This window comes from Sciurus vulgaris (assembly GCF_902686455.1).
Source record: "Sciurus vulgaris genome assembly, chromosome: 10".
Classification (NCBI taxonomy): domain Eukaryota; kingdom Metazoa; phylum Chordata; class Mammalia; order Rodentia; family Sciuridae; genus Sciurus; species Sciurus vulgaris.
Window position 1 is genome coordinate 105,634,704 of NC_136470.1, and position 15,463 is coordinate 105,650,166.

At 33.8% G+C, this 15,463-nt stretch overlaps 1 protein-coding gene across 1 annotated transcript in view; it reads left to right on the forward strand.

Moving 5' to 3' along the window:
• ZBBX (zinc finger B-box domain containing) overlaps positions 1-15,463 on the forward strand; it is a 175,089-nt gene that overhangs the window by 135,674 nt on the left and 23,952 nt on the right. The window contains exons 16-17 of the mRNA XM_079101028.1: positions 9,498-9,651; positions 15,318-15,434. Coding sequence (XP_078957154.1) covers positions 9,498-9,651; positions 15,318-15,434 — 271 coding nt within the window. The remainder of the gene's footprint in view (positions 1-9,497; positions 9,652-15,317; positions 15,435-15,463) is intronic.

The window sequence follows — 15,463 nt, forward strand, 5'->3', positions numbered from 1 at the left end:
TTATAGAATATACAATCCGACAAAGAGTGAATACACTTTCTTCTCAACAGCACATGGATCCTTCTCTAAAATAGACCATATATTATGCCACAAAGCTACTGTTAGCACATACAAGAAGATAGAGATACTACCTTGTATTCTATCAGATCATAATGGATTGAAATTAGAAGTAAATGACAGAGTAAAAAACAGAAACTACTCCAATACCTGGAGATTAAATAATACGCTATTGTATGATGAATGGATAACAGAAGATATCAGGAAGGAAATTAATAAATTCTTAGAGGTGAGTGAGAACAAAGAAACAACATATGAAAATCGCTGGGACACTATGAAAGCAGTTCTTAGAGGAAAATTTATTTCATGGAGCACATTCAATAAAAGAAGAAAAAAATCAACGAATAAGTGATGTAACACTACAGCCTAAAGCCCTAGAAAAAGAAGAACAGAGCAACACCAAAAGTAGTAGAAGACAGGAAATAGATAAAATCAGAGCCGAAATCAACGAAATTGAAACGAAAGAAACAATCGGAAAAAGTAACAAAATAAATAGTTGGTTCTTTGAAAAAATAAACAAAATTGATAAACCCTTAGCCACACTAACAAAGAGAAGAAGAGAAAAAACCCAAATTACTAAAATTTGGAATGAACAAGGAAATATCACAACAGACACGAGTGAAATACAAAACATAATTAGAAGCTATTTTGAAAATCTATACTCCAACAAAATAGAAAATCTTGAAGACATCAACAGGTTTCTAGAGACATATGAATTACCTAAACTGAATGAGGAGGATATACACAACTTAAATGAATCAATTTCAATCAATGAAATAGAGGAGGTCATCAAAAGCCTACCAACAAAGAAAAGTCCAGAACCTGATGGGTTCTCAGCCGAGTTCTTCAAAACCTTTAAAAAAGAGCTCATTCCAATACTCCTCAAAGTATTTCATGAAATAGAACAGGAGGGAACCCTCCCAAACTCATTCTATGAAGCCAATATCACCCTGATACCTAAACCAGACAGAGACACATCGAGGAAAGAAAATTTCAGACCAATATCCTTAATGAACACTAATGCAAAAATTCTCAGCAACATCTTAGCAAATCATGTACAAAAATGTATTAAAAAGATAGTGCACCACGATCAAGTGGGTTTTGTCCCAGGGATGCAAGGTTGGTTCAACATCTGGAAATCATTAAATGTAATTCACCATATCAATAGACTTAAAGTCAAGAATTGCATGATTATTTCAATAGATGCAGAAAAAGCATTTGATAAAATACAGCATCCCTTCGTGCTCAAAACACTGGAAAAAATAGGGAGAGTGGGAACATTCCTTAACATTGTAAAGGCCATCTATTCTAAGCCCATGGCCAATATCATTCTAAATGGTGAAAAACTGAAAGCATTTGCCCTAAAAACTGGAACAAGGCAGGGATGCCCTCTTTCACCACTTCTATTCAACATTGTCCTTGAAAATGTAGCCAGAGCAATTTTACAGACCAAGCAAATTAAAGGGATACAAATAGGAAAAGAAGAACTCAAACTATCCCTATTTGCTGATGACATGATTATATATTTAGAGGAACCAGAAAATTCCACCAGAAAACTTTTAGAACTCGTAAGTGAATTCAGTAAAGTAGCAGGATATAAGATTAATGCTTATAAATCCAATGCATTTTTATAAGTGATGAATTCTCAGAAAGAGAAGTTAGAAAACTACCCCATTCATAATAGCTTTGAAAAAAATAAAATTCTTAGGAATCAATCTAACAAAAGAGACCTCTACAATGAGAACTACAGAACACTAAAGAAAGAAATTAAAGATTCTTAGAAGATGGAAATATCTCCCATGTTCTTGGATAGGCAGAACTAATATTGTCAAAATGGCTATACTACAAAGAGTGCTATACAGATTTAATGCAACTCCAATTAAAATCCCAATGATGTACCTTACAGAAATAGAGCAAGCAATCATGAAATTCATCTGGAAGAATAAGAAACCCAGAATAGCTAAAGCAATCCTTAGCAGGAAGTGTGAAGCAGAGGGTATCACAATACCAGACCTTCAACTCTACTACAAAGCAATAGTAACAAAAATGGCATGCTATTGGCACCAAAATGGACAGGTAGATCAATGGTACAGAATGGAGGACATGGACACAAACCCAAATAAATACAATTTTCTCATACTAGACAGAGGTGCCAAAAATATGCAATGTAGAAAAGATAGCCTCTTTGACAAATGGTGCTGGGAAAACTGGAAAACCATATGGAACAGAATGAAACTAAAACCCTATCTCTCACCCTGTACACAAATCAACTCACAATGGATCAAGGACCTTGAAATCAGACCAGAGACCCTGCATCTTATAGAAGAAAAAGTACGCCCAATTCTTCACCTGTTTAGTTGGCTTAGGATCAGACTTCCCTAACAGGATTCCCATAGCACAAGAAATAAAAGCAAGAATCAAATAACTGGGACAGATTCAAACTAAATAGCTTTCTCTCAGCAAAGGAAACTATCAGCAATGCGAAGAGAGAGCCTACAGAGTGGGAGAATATCTTTGCCACTCATACTTCAGATAGAACACTAATTTCCAGAATCTATAAAGAACTCAAAAAACTACACCAAGAATACAAATAACCCAATCAACAAATGGGCCAAGAATATGAACAGACACTTCACAGAAGAAGATCTACAAATAATCAACAGACATGTGAAAAAATGTTCAAAATCTTTAGTAATAAGAGAAATGCAAATCAAAACTACCCTAAGATTCCATCTCCCCCCAATTAGAATGGCGATTATCAAGAACACAAGCAACAATAGGTGTGGAGAGGATGTGGGGAAACAGGTACACTCATACATTGCTGGTGGGGCTCCAAATTAGTGCAGCCAGTCTGGAAAGCAATGTGGAGATTTCTTAGAAACCTTGGAACGGAACCACCATTTGACCCAGGTATCCCACTCCTTGGCCTATACCCAAAGGACTTAAAATCAGCATACTGCAGAGATACAGCCACATCAATGTTCATAGCTGCTCAATCCACAATAGCCAGATTGTGGAACCAACCTAGATGCCCCTCAACTGATGAATGGATAAAGAAACTGTGGTGTATATATACCATGGAATTATTACTCAGCCATAAAGAATAATAAAATAATGGTATTTGCTGGCAAATTGATGCAGTTGGAGAATATCATGCTAAGTGAGATAAGCCAATTTCAAAAAAGTAAAGGACGAATGATCTCACTGATAAGTGGATGATGACACACATAAGGGGTGGGAAGAGGGCAAGAAAGGAGGAAGGAGGGATTGTATAGAGGGATAAGAGGGGTGGGAGGGGTGGGGGGGAGATAAAAATAACAGAATGAATCAAAAACTATTACCCTAGGTAAATGTATGATTACACAAATGGTATGCCTCTACTTCATGTAAACAGAGAAACAAGATATGTCCCATTTGTTTACAATAAAAATGAATTTTAAAAAAGATATATTATAGCAAAAATAGACAAAATTACATGATATTCTGACAGATCCATCAGCCCAATGGGATTTTTTTTATTAGTGAAAATAGAGATTTGAATAATGTAAATAGGATTATAGGAAAAATTTTGAACCCTATAATAATTAGAGAATGTGCATTCTTTGCAGAGGCACATGGAACATTTACAAAATACAGTTTTACAACACTTTTCCAAAATAAAGCTACAAAGAAAGTCTTAACAAATCCTGTGGAAATCATATCAGCCACTCTTTTCCAACCATAATAAAGTAAATTATAAATTTGATCGCAAAACGGTAACTAAATCAAGCACAATTCAAATTAGTTTGGATTAAGAAATGAGTCATAAAAGAAATTTTAGATATTTTGCACTAAATAGGAATGAAAAGTATATGAATTTAATACAAACCATACTTCTATTTTTGCATTCTCTCTATTTTCTGGATATTTGGTATGATATTCACTCACAATACTGGATAGGGTCCGTGAGCTGTAACTCAAAGTCAGCTAATATACTGTACATTTTGATGTGTTGCTAAGTTATGATGTTTGGCAGGTTACATGAATTAAATGCATTTTCAACTTAACAAAATTTTCACTTTAATGGTGGATTTATTAGGCTATAACTTGTAATTTAAGGAGCACATGTAATCATAAATGCAAGAAAATACAGAGTGAAAATTGATGAGTTATGAACCTGACTCATAAATAATAAAACAATGATAATTAACCAAACTCAAAGCTGTTAAAAGAAATATTGATGCTAAGTATAGAAATTACTAAGACAAAAAGTGGTAAATAGTATCAATGTAATTAGAAAGTGTTGTTTGGTTTAAAAGGCAAACATTTCTTTCTGGACATGTTGACCAAGAAAAAATAAATTACAAATAGACAGTATATATTGAATCAGAACAGTGATGTTATATAATGTTAAAATTGTTTTTTTTAATTGTTTTTTCTTATAGCATTCTAACAATACTTTCAAAAGTTTTGCCAAAAAGCATAGATTTATACAAATATGACTACTAAAGTTGACAGAAGATGAATTAGAAAATCTTCAAGACCTATAGCCATTTGCTGTGGTTTGAATGTGTTCTCCAAAGTGCTCATATTTGGAACTCAATCTCCAGAGCACTGGTGTGGGGAGGCAGGACATTTGAGGTGGTTATCCCGCCACATAGCATGAAATTTCTCACTAGATGTGAGGCCCTGAATCCTAGACTTTCATCCTCCACAATTATAAGAAATAAAATTATTTTCTTTAAAACTTTCACATTCTATGATATTCTGTGGTGGTAGCACAAAATGGACTAGACACCATAAGAGCATTTAAACTAGCAGTTATACATTAAATTTCCTCCTAACTCCTTTCCCTTCTTAAAAACAACCTCCCCCCCACAAAAAAATGGAAAAACAGTCATGTAAATTTTGAAGGTGAATTTTAATAAGCCATTAAAGAATTGATAATTTTAATTATTCAACCTCTAGTGAAGAACACAAAAGAAGATAAAATTCCCCAATTATTTTCTGAGGCTAGTATAACATTTATAGAGAAACTGGGAAAAGATTATTTTCCAAAATACAAATTCAGATATTATAAAATAACAGCAAACCAAATCCAGGAACGTATATGCAAAAAGGATCTCAATTCGTTTTTTCTCAAAAATTCAATAGCTCAATAGATGTGATAAAACTTTGACAAAGGAAAAAATTCAAATCATTCAAAAATATATCTCCCATAATCTAATACATAATCTAATAAAGGACATTTTACAAAATCTCACAGATAATATAATCATTAGTAGTCCATATAATGAAAAACAATATACCAGTTAAAATGAATGAAAAACTACTATCATACACATAGATACATCTCAAAAAAATAATGTAAACATTTAACTATGAAAAAATACATACAGTATAAGTATGACTTTTTTTTTCTGTACTTGGTATTGAACCCAAAGACACTCTACCACTGAGCTACATCCCCAACCCTTTTAAAAATTTTCTGTTTAGACTAGGTCTCAATACATTTCTAAAGCTGGCCTTGAAGTTGTGATTCTCTTGCCTCAGCCTCCTGAGTATCTGGGATTGTAGGAGAGCTAGTACATCTAGCTCATTTTTTGCAAATGTTTGATATAATCGTAATATTTTGTGGATACACGCAGAAATGATAGTAATCAGATATATGAACTGGAAGAGGATATGTTAATGTCAACATAAATAAATATCTACAAAGTCTAAAAAGTTTTGCAGTATAAATATCTGGAGCATATTTATTTGACTAAGTTATGGGTCATACATTTACATTTTTAAAGTATTTCACAATTAAAATAAAAATTTTAAAAAGTTGCAAACTATACTTTGATTTCTGACATTATTATTATAAAAATGTGTCCTTTTGTCAAAGGTAGTGAGTGATTATATAATCAAGCACAGTGATTTACACATAGTGAGTGATCAAGAAGTCATTATTGAAATTTATGGAAACATCCTCACAGATTTGAGAGTCTAAAGAAAAAATTTTAGTATTATCAATCTGGCTGTTAAAAATATTCAGCATAGCACAACTATTATTATTATGGCTTAGTATAGCATATTTGTTCCTCAGCTATTTTTCAGGAAGTGTTTACCCACAATTTTAGGTGAGGACAGTCCTAACCCCATGTTGTCATAGTCAGGTGATGTTTTGGAGAGGATTACATAGTCCTCTGCCCTCATTATTTCCAAGGGGGAGAGGAGCAAACTGCAGCTGCAGGAGACTGCAGTTTTCCAATAAGCCCTGCCAGTAAATTTCTCCAATTCTGTAGTCACTTCTCTCCACGGCAAAAAGAATAACTTTACTGGTTAGGGATACTAGAATTTGATACCCATCAAGCCTTCTTTACCAGGACAGAGAAGTTGCCTTGAAATAATTTAACTCATTATTCTACTAAGATGTTTCTTTCTCTCTGTAGGTGTATAGCACTCTCTTTTGTGTAGGTGTCTAAGTTTGTATCTATTTCTGACTCCAATCTCCTTTATTTTGACCTCTTCTTTACCAGTAAATTCTCAATGGAGTCTTGTCCTTCCCTGCTTCTGTTATCCAAGTCTTCATGGATAAATTCCCTGTGAAAAGTCTTCCATCATTCCTTTCTGTTCAGCAGAACAGGAACAAGAAAGCATGTATGCCTACTAGGCCCTGCCCATTTTCTAATTCCGTTCACAAAGGAAGTAGGTCATTAAGTTAGGTAGTTAATCTAGTAGCCTGTATGTCCTCTTTGCTTCCTGGTCTCTACTCCCAGTTGATCATGGTGGTGCAAGAAAGGCTGCGGCTTTTACATAGCATCCCAATTCCCAGCAGTGTTCCTTTACTTCATATGATCATACCATTCTATTTGATTGTTTTAGTTAGTTTTCCATTACTGTGACCAAAAGACCTGAGAAGAACAATGTAGAGGAGGAAATGTTTATTTGGGGCTCATGTTTTCAGAGGTCTCTGCCCAACTCCATTGCTCTGGGCCCAAGGTAAGGCAGAACCTCATGGTGGAAGGGCATCATGGAGGACAGTACCTCAGGGTTTGGCAACTAGAAAGCACAGAGAGAAAGAGCTCCACTCACCAGTGATAAAATATGCATCCTGAAAGCTGCTCCCCTGTGAGCCTCCTCCTCCAGTCACACCCTACCTGCCTACAGTTACCATCCAGTTCATTCCTATCAGTGGATCAATCCACTGATTAGGTTACAATTCTCATAATCTAAACATTTCACCTCTGAACATTCTTGCATTGTCTCAAACATGAGCCTTTTGAGGATTCTTCATATCTAAACCACAGCATCACTTAATAAGGTTTATCACTAAGTTTAGATATTTAGTAAGAGGTGTAAATGGTTTGTATACATTCTAGTTTTATCCCATTTAACACTTTAAATTGTTCAGAATATAACATATTCTGACAGAGCCTACATCACTTAACAATCTAGAAGAGGATTTAAATATCTGCGATACATAAAGTCCTTACCAGCTTGAATCTGTTGAAATAATCAAGCACAGTGACCGTGTTAAAATGACTTACACAGCTCTTGTTTATTTCAATTAGATCAATCTGTATGTAGTTCTGAACTATAGCAAAGTAGTTGTATGTAAAGCCTGACTTTTTATCATGGGGGGTATTGGATGGAAAGACTTGAAGTTTGTTGGAGGAATCTGTCAAAGAATTATAAAGGAAACTTCAACAGATTAAAGGGTCTGTAATGCGATAATTGTTCTTCTATAAACAAATATTTTAATGCACTCCAATATAATTTTATCTGAGGAATAAAAAAAATGTAAGTAGTTTCATAGAAATTGTCCTCCGCTTAATGGGATTCAGACGGAATAGCCCAGATTCTGTCTGAGCATCTTCTTCCAGGAAATGGCTATTTTCTGCAATGAGTAGTGCTGGGTCACAGCTACAGAGATCTCAAAGCTGTAGAGGATGCAAAACAGAAAGTGACCAAGAGGCTGGATGTAAAGTAAGGAGAGTTTTCTAAAGTGACCATCAGAAAAATTGGTACTTCAGAATTTGCAGACTGAATTCTTACCTTTGAATAAATTCCTTTTCTTTTCACCCTACTAATAAGACCTGGAGTGTTTTTTTAAATTCTCTTTTACCTAGGAGTAGCCATTCCCTCAGTAGAAATTGTTTAGATATCTATTGTGTCCAGAAGAAAATTCATTTTCCTGGAAGCAGGGTGATTTTTGCTTGGCATTTCCTGATGCCCACACTAAGTATAAGGATTTTCATTTTACACTTCAGTTTTCATGAGGTGGAACTTCTGTGAAATGAAGGACTAATGTGTAGGGCAGTGTTTGGGAAAAACATGGACTGGTCAGAGTCCTTGGTTCTGGATCTATTGCTATTAATAGTTAGCTTTGTGAGTTTGGACAAAAACAAAACAAAAAAATATATAACTTTTTTTTATAACTTTCCCTGTCGGTAAAACAAGACTTTTAAAATCCTTCCAGATTCGCAATTACATAATCCAAATATACGTTTCACTAGAGCTAAAGGCATTCTGTTTTTATCAATATCTGAAAGTCACAAAGATGTTTTGAGAAGAATGGATTTGGATTGTCTTTGAATGGCATGTTTTATTGGTCACTGGCTTCGTTTTATGTTTTCTCACTTATATGATTTGTAAATTTGCAAAGAGTTATAGCATTTGCTTTGTATTGTTTAATCCCTTGAAACAGGCTATGTTTGGGCATTAATTAGATCCATCAGGGAATTGTTAAATATGAAAAGTCACTGTGATTATATCTTAAACCAATCTATAGCTCTCACTTCTGATTTCCTCATATGCTTCCTACTATATTCGTGTATTTTATTTAATCCCAGTTATAGTCTATCCAAGAATAACAGCATATGGAGAAACAACATAATATGGTGATGGGATAAGCCTTGGTTTCAAATCAGCAAGGCCTATGTTCAAAGCCTAGTTCTGCTAGATTCTAGCTACATAAACTTTGTTAATTTCTTCTCACTTTCTGACTTGTATATTTGTCTCAAGAGTATTTCATTAACTTGGATTTTATCCATTGTCAGATCAGACTGATTTTCACTGGTATTTTACTTTCATCTTTGAAATTATTGTATGTATAGAAAAATACACTCATTCAAAGGCACTGCATATGGAAGGGACTCTGTATTCCAGGATAATTTAGGTGTGAAGACAAGGAGGGAAGAAAGTAGGCAGAACAGACATTTTAATTTTATTGTATGACATTCTGTCCTCCTTGCAGTGATGGCAACTTTCAGATAATTACTGATTGTAGTTTATACACTTTTCAGAACTTATTATCAATATTGTGTCATTTTTGTCTCCACTGTTAGAACTTAAATGTAATGAATGCATAATTTATGCCACATTGTACATAAGATTTTTGATGAATGAATGCACTTCTTTCTTATAATAAGGTAGAAAATAAACTTAACTTTGTTGAATATTTTGTTTCCTAGTCGTTACAAGAAATAGCCCTCAGAAGTAAACCTATAACTGAACCATATCAAGGACTTGAAAGATTCTTTACTTTTGATAAAAATGAAAAACTCAACTTAATTCCTTCTTGTAGCTTAGAATGCAACCATTCCAGTACTAGGAGTACGCTTGCAGGTAAACTTGAACGTGAAATCTGATGACCTATGGGCCAACCTAACAAATCTCTAGCACACTCTTTCCAAACAATCTCTTGTCATCAATAGAAATACTGAACAATTCTGTGCAATGAATAAAATAACTTCCTTTTTGTCTACCTAAAATGATTAGCCCAGTGTGAGTTGCTGTATGTTTATATCTAATACTGCTATAAAAATGTGAGAAAACATGACTATCATGAAATTGGGGGAAGATTCTTTTCAGAGTTTAGAGTGTGGTCTTCACTATATTGTAAAATATTATAAACCCTGTGAATTACTTCATCAGCTAAGTATTATATGAAGAGCCTTAAATTTAATTTCAAAAACAAGTCATAAAATCTTAGGATCTGTGAACTTTCTGAGACATAGCTGTAATTTCCTTTTCTGTCTTTAATCTTTCATATCTCTGTAAAATACATGTCACTTAAAATTTACCATCTTAATCATCTTTAAACTTACAGATCATTGGTTCTAAATGCATTCATAATGTTTTGCAACCTTCAGTACCATCGAGCTCCAGAACCCTTTTATCTTGTAAAGCTGAAACTCTATACTCATTAAACAGTAACTTCTCATCTTCTCCTTCCCTCAGTCCTTGACAATCATTCTACTCTTTATATTATTTTGATTATTCTACATCCCTCATTCACATAAGTGAAATCAGGCAGTATTTGGTTTTTTGTTTGTGACTGGTTTATTTCACGTAGCATAATGTCCTCCAGTTTCATGCATGTTGTGGCATGTACCAGAGTTTCCTTCCTTTTTTTTTTCTTTTTTTAAACATAAAGTACAAAAAGTGTTGATAGAAGGTCTGAAGCTCTCTCGTTCTAGCTTCTTCTTTATGCATTTCTCCAAACCCCCAAGAATCTCTGGGACATAGTTGAAAGTCAGTGTTAAAGTAGAGAATGGTTTTTTAAAAATTCCTTTTTATGTCCAGATAATATCCCATTCTATGGTTTACCACTTTTGTCTACCCATTCGTCTGTCAGTGGACTCTTGAGCTGCTCCTGGCTTCCACTGTTGTGAGTAGTGCTGCTGTGAATGTGCATGTGCACCAATATCTCCTCAATACGCTGCTGTCAGTTCTTTTTGTTTCTTTTTTCTTTTATAAATTATTATTTTTTTATTTTTTACAAACTGTACTTTGATTCATTGTACACAAATGGGGTACATCATTTCACTTTTATGGTTATACATGATGTAGATCCATACCATTCGTGTAATCATATATGTACATAGGGTAATGATGTCTGTCTCATTCCACCATTTTTCATACCTGCTTTCTCTCATTTCCTTCTACATAATCTAAAGTTCCTCCATTCTTCTCTCCCTCCTCATCCCCCACCCCCATTATATATCATCCTCCACTTATCAGGGAAAACATTTGGCCTTTGGTTTTTTGGCATTGGTTTATTTCCCTTAGGATGACATTCTCCAATTCCATCCATTTATTTGCAAATGCCATAATATTATTCTTCTTTATGACTGAACAATATTCCACTGAGTATATATACCACAGATTCTTTAACCATTCATCTGTTGAAAGGCATCTAGGTTGGTTCCACAATCTAGCTATTGTGAATTGAACTGCCATAAACATTGATGTGGCTGCATTACTATAGTATGCTGATTTTATGTCCTTTGGGTATAAACCGAGGAGTGGGATAACTAGGTCAAAAGGTGGGTCCATTCCAAGTTTTCTGAGAATTCTCCACACTGCTTTCCAGAGTGGTTGCACCAATTTGCAACTCCACCAGCATTGTAAAAGTGTGCTTTTTTCCCCACATCCACACCAACATCTATTATTGTTTGTGTTCTTGATAATAGGCATTCTAATTGGAATAAGATGAAATCTTAGAGTTGTTTTAATTTGCATTTCTCTAATTACTAGATATGCTGAACACTTTTTCATATATTTATTAATCACTTGTTCATCTTCTGTAAAGTGTCTGTCCAGTTCCTTGGCCCATTTATTGATTGGATTCTTTGTATTTTTGATGTAAAGTTTTGTAAGTTCTTTATAAATTTTGGAGATAAGTGCTCTATCTGAAGTGCATGTGGAAAAGATTTTCTCCCACTCTGTAGGCTCTCTTTTCACATTATTGATTGTATCCTTTGCTGAGAAAAAAATTTTTACTTTGAATCCATCCCATTTATTGATTCTTGCTTTGATTTCTTGTGCTTTGGGAGTCTTGTTAAGAAAGTCTGATCCTAAGCCAACATGATGAAGATTTGGGCCTATTTTGTCTTCTTCTGTTTGGTGCAGGGTCTCTGGTCTAATTTCTAAGTCCTTGATCCATTTTGAGTTGAGTTTTGTGCAGGGTGAGAGATAGAGGTTTAATTGCATTTTACTGCATATGGACTTCCAGTTTTCCCAGTACCATTTGTTGAAGAGGTTATCTTTTCTCCATGGTATGTTTTTGGTTCCTTCGTTGCTGTCAGTTCTTTTGGGGATAAACCCAAAAGTAGAATAACTAGATTATATGGTAATTTGATTTTTAGATTTTGAGGAATTGCTGTACATTTCCCATAGTGAATATAATATTTTAAGATGTAGAAAATAAACTTAATGTTGTTGATTTTATTGATTCTTAGTTATTTACATTTCCACCAATAGTGTTCAAGAGTTCTAATTGTTCCATATCCTTGACAACTTGTATTATTTTTGGTTTTTATTGATGATACTCATCTTCCTGAGTCTGAGGTGGTATGTCTTTGTAGTTACTTGTAGTTTAGATTTACATTTCCCAAGTGATTCATGATACTGAGCATCTTTTCACATGCTTATTAGTCATCTGGATGTCATCTATGAAGTGATATCTATTTAAGTCCTTTGCTCATTTTTGATCAGGTTGGGTTTTGTTTGTTTGTTTTTGAGTAATTCTTTTTTGTATCTGGATATTAATATGATTTACAAGTCATTTTCTCTACCATTCTGTGACTTGCTTTTTTTGAGGGGGTAAGAAGTTCTGGGGATTGAACCCAGGGCATTAACCACTGAGCTACATCCCTAGCGTTTTTATTTTTTATTTTGAGACAGGCTTTCACTGAGTTCCTTAGGGCCTTGCTTAGTTGCTGAGAGTAGCATAAAAATTGGACCTTCCTGCCTCAGCCTCCTGAGTTGCTGGGATTATAGAAATGCTCTATCATGCTCAGTTGGTAGTGTATTTTGGTGAGGAGTTTTTTGGTTTTTTTTTTTTTTTTTTTTTAACTTAATGTTCTATTTGTCTATTTTTCCTTTTGTTTCCTGTGCCTCTTATACTAAGTCCCTGAAATCATTTCCAGATCCAATATTTTGAAGCTTTTGGTCCTTATTTTCTTCTAAGTTTTATAGTTTTATTTCTTAGATCTATGCCTTGATCCAGTTTTAGTTAATTTTGGTAGTTGGTATTAGATAAAAGTCCACATTCACTCATTTGCATATGGATTTAAAGTTTTTTACCACCATTTGTTGAATAGACCTTTTCCCCATTTAATGATCTAAACATTGTTGTCAAATATTATTTGACTGGGCTGAAAAAAAAAAAAGATTGACTAAAAGAGTAGATTTTAAGTGTTCTTAACAAACATAAAAGCGTACAAGTTGTTTGGGGCCCTGGATTCGATCCTCGGTGCAGGAAAAATTATACACATTGTGAGGTAAGACATATGTTAATTAGCTTGATTTTAGCCATTTCACAATTTATTCAAATCTCAAAGAAACATATTTTATACCATAAATGTATCCAGTTTTTGTCAATTAACAATAATCATTTTGCCATGAGGGTTTATTTCTGGGTTCAGTGTTTTCTTCTACTGGTCAGTACAATACTGTTTTGAATACTTGTCTTTATAGTCCCTTACAAGATCAGGCGATATCTTTCAGCTTTGTTCTTGTGTTTCAAGATTGTTTTGGCTATTCAGGATCATTTGTGATTCTATATGAATTGCATAATGGGTCTTTCTACAAATATATCATTGGGCTTTTGATAGGGGTTGCATTTAGTCTATGAATTGCCTTTGGTACTATTGACATCTTAGCACTACTAGGTCTTGTCCATGATCATTTATTTGTCTTCTTTCATCAATGTTTTCATTTTATAAATTTTTTTATCTCCTTGGTTGACTCCTAAGTATTTTATTACTTTCGATGATAGTATAAATGCAATTATTTTCTTAATTTCTATTTTAGAGTGTTCATTCCTAGCATAAAGAAATGCAGTGGATTTTTGCCTGTTGACTTTCTAGTCTGCTATTTTGCTGAGTTCCTTTATTATCTCTATTTTTTTATATTTTTTGTGTGAGGAAATTTTAGGGTTTTCTAACAAATAAGATCAGATTTTTGAACAGAGATGATTTTACATCTTCCTTTCTGACATGGATACCCCCCTCCCAATTTTTTCTTTTTCTTGCCTAATTTCACCAGGTAGAGTACTATATTGAATAGAAGTTACGAAAACAGCTGTCGTTTCCTTGTTCCAGATCTTGTCAAAAGAGCTTTCGTTATAATGCATCATGCTTTTTTTGGGTTTTCTTATGAAATGGATTATGTGGTGGTAGTTTCTAACTGTTGCTATTTTGCTGAGAGATTTCATGATAAGATGGTGTTGAATTTTGTGAAGTGCATTTTACACATCAGTTTTCTGTTAAGGTATTGTATTACACTGATCAATGTGATCAATGTTCATATGTTAAACATTTCTTACATTCCAGGAACAAATCCCACTCGATCATGTAGTATCCTTTCAGTGTGTGCTACTGAATTTTGTTTGCTAGTTTTGTGGAGCATGTTTTTCATCACAGCTTTTAAGGGATATTGTTGTAAATATTTCTTTGCTTGGTATCTTTATGTGGCTTTGGTGTCAGGGTGAGGCTGGCATTACAAAATGAATTAAAAAGTGTCCCCTCTAAGTTTTTTGAAAAAGTTTAAGAAGGATTATTAATAGTTTTTCTCAAAATGTGTGTCTGAGCTCACCATAAAGACATTAGGTCTGAGACTTTTCTTTGTGAAAGAGTTTATTTTTAATTACGGAGTCAATATGCATGTGTGTAATATATACAGATTTTTTTATTTCTTCCTTTTTCTTTTGTAGTGGGGATAGAACTCAGGGCCTCACATATGAGTGCTCTGCCACTGAGCTAGGCACCTAGACTTTTTTATTCTTTATTTTGAGATATGATCTTGCCAAAACCCAGACTGCCCTCAAATTTGCAACTGTCCTGCCTCAACTTCCTGAGGTGCTGGAATTATAGATGTGTATCAATCATCAGGCCTGACTCCTTGATTTTGTAATTTCGTTTATAAATCTAGTCTTGGTATCTTGGTATCTTCTATATCATTTAGTGTTCTATGCGTTTAAATATGTTTATTCATGTGCAAACTATTATACCTTATATTATATTGTTTTATCTTTCAAAAATATTGTTTCTATTCATATGCATGTATTATCTTTGCAATTTATAGTTTGCTTTTTCTTTTTAATCAAGATGTATAAATTTCATGTTTTTGTTTTAAAGTTATGATTCTTAATTTTATAACACATCTTTTTTATAAATATTCCTTAATTCAGATGAATGTTGTTCATTAAGATAATAAATATAATAAACTAATCACATGGATTTACCTAATTCTATACTATTATTTCAACAATTTTTCCATTTCAGGAGACAGAGAATGGATCCCAGAAAGTAGCTTAAGTGTACATGCTGATAATGCAGTTGCCTTTGGTCTTCTGCAGAGTTTCCAGACTCTATCATCAAATGTAAACCAGCAAAAAATCGGTAAGGTTGGATGCAAGGCAGCAATGCCA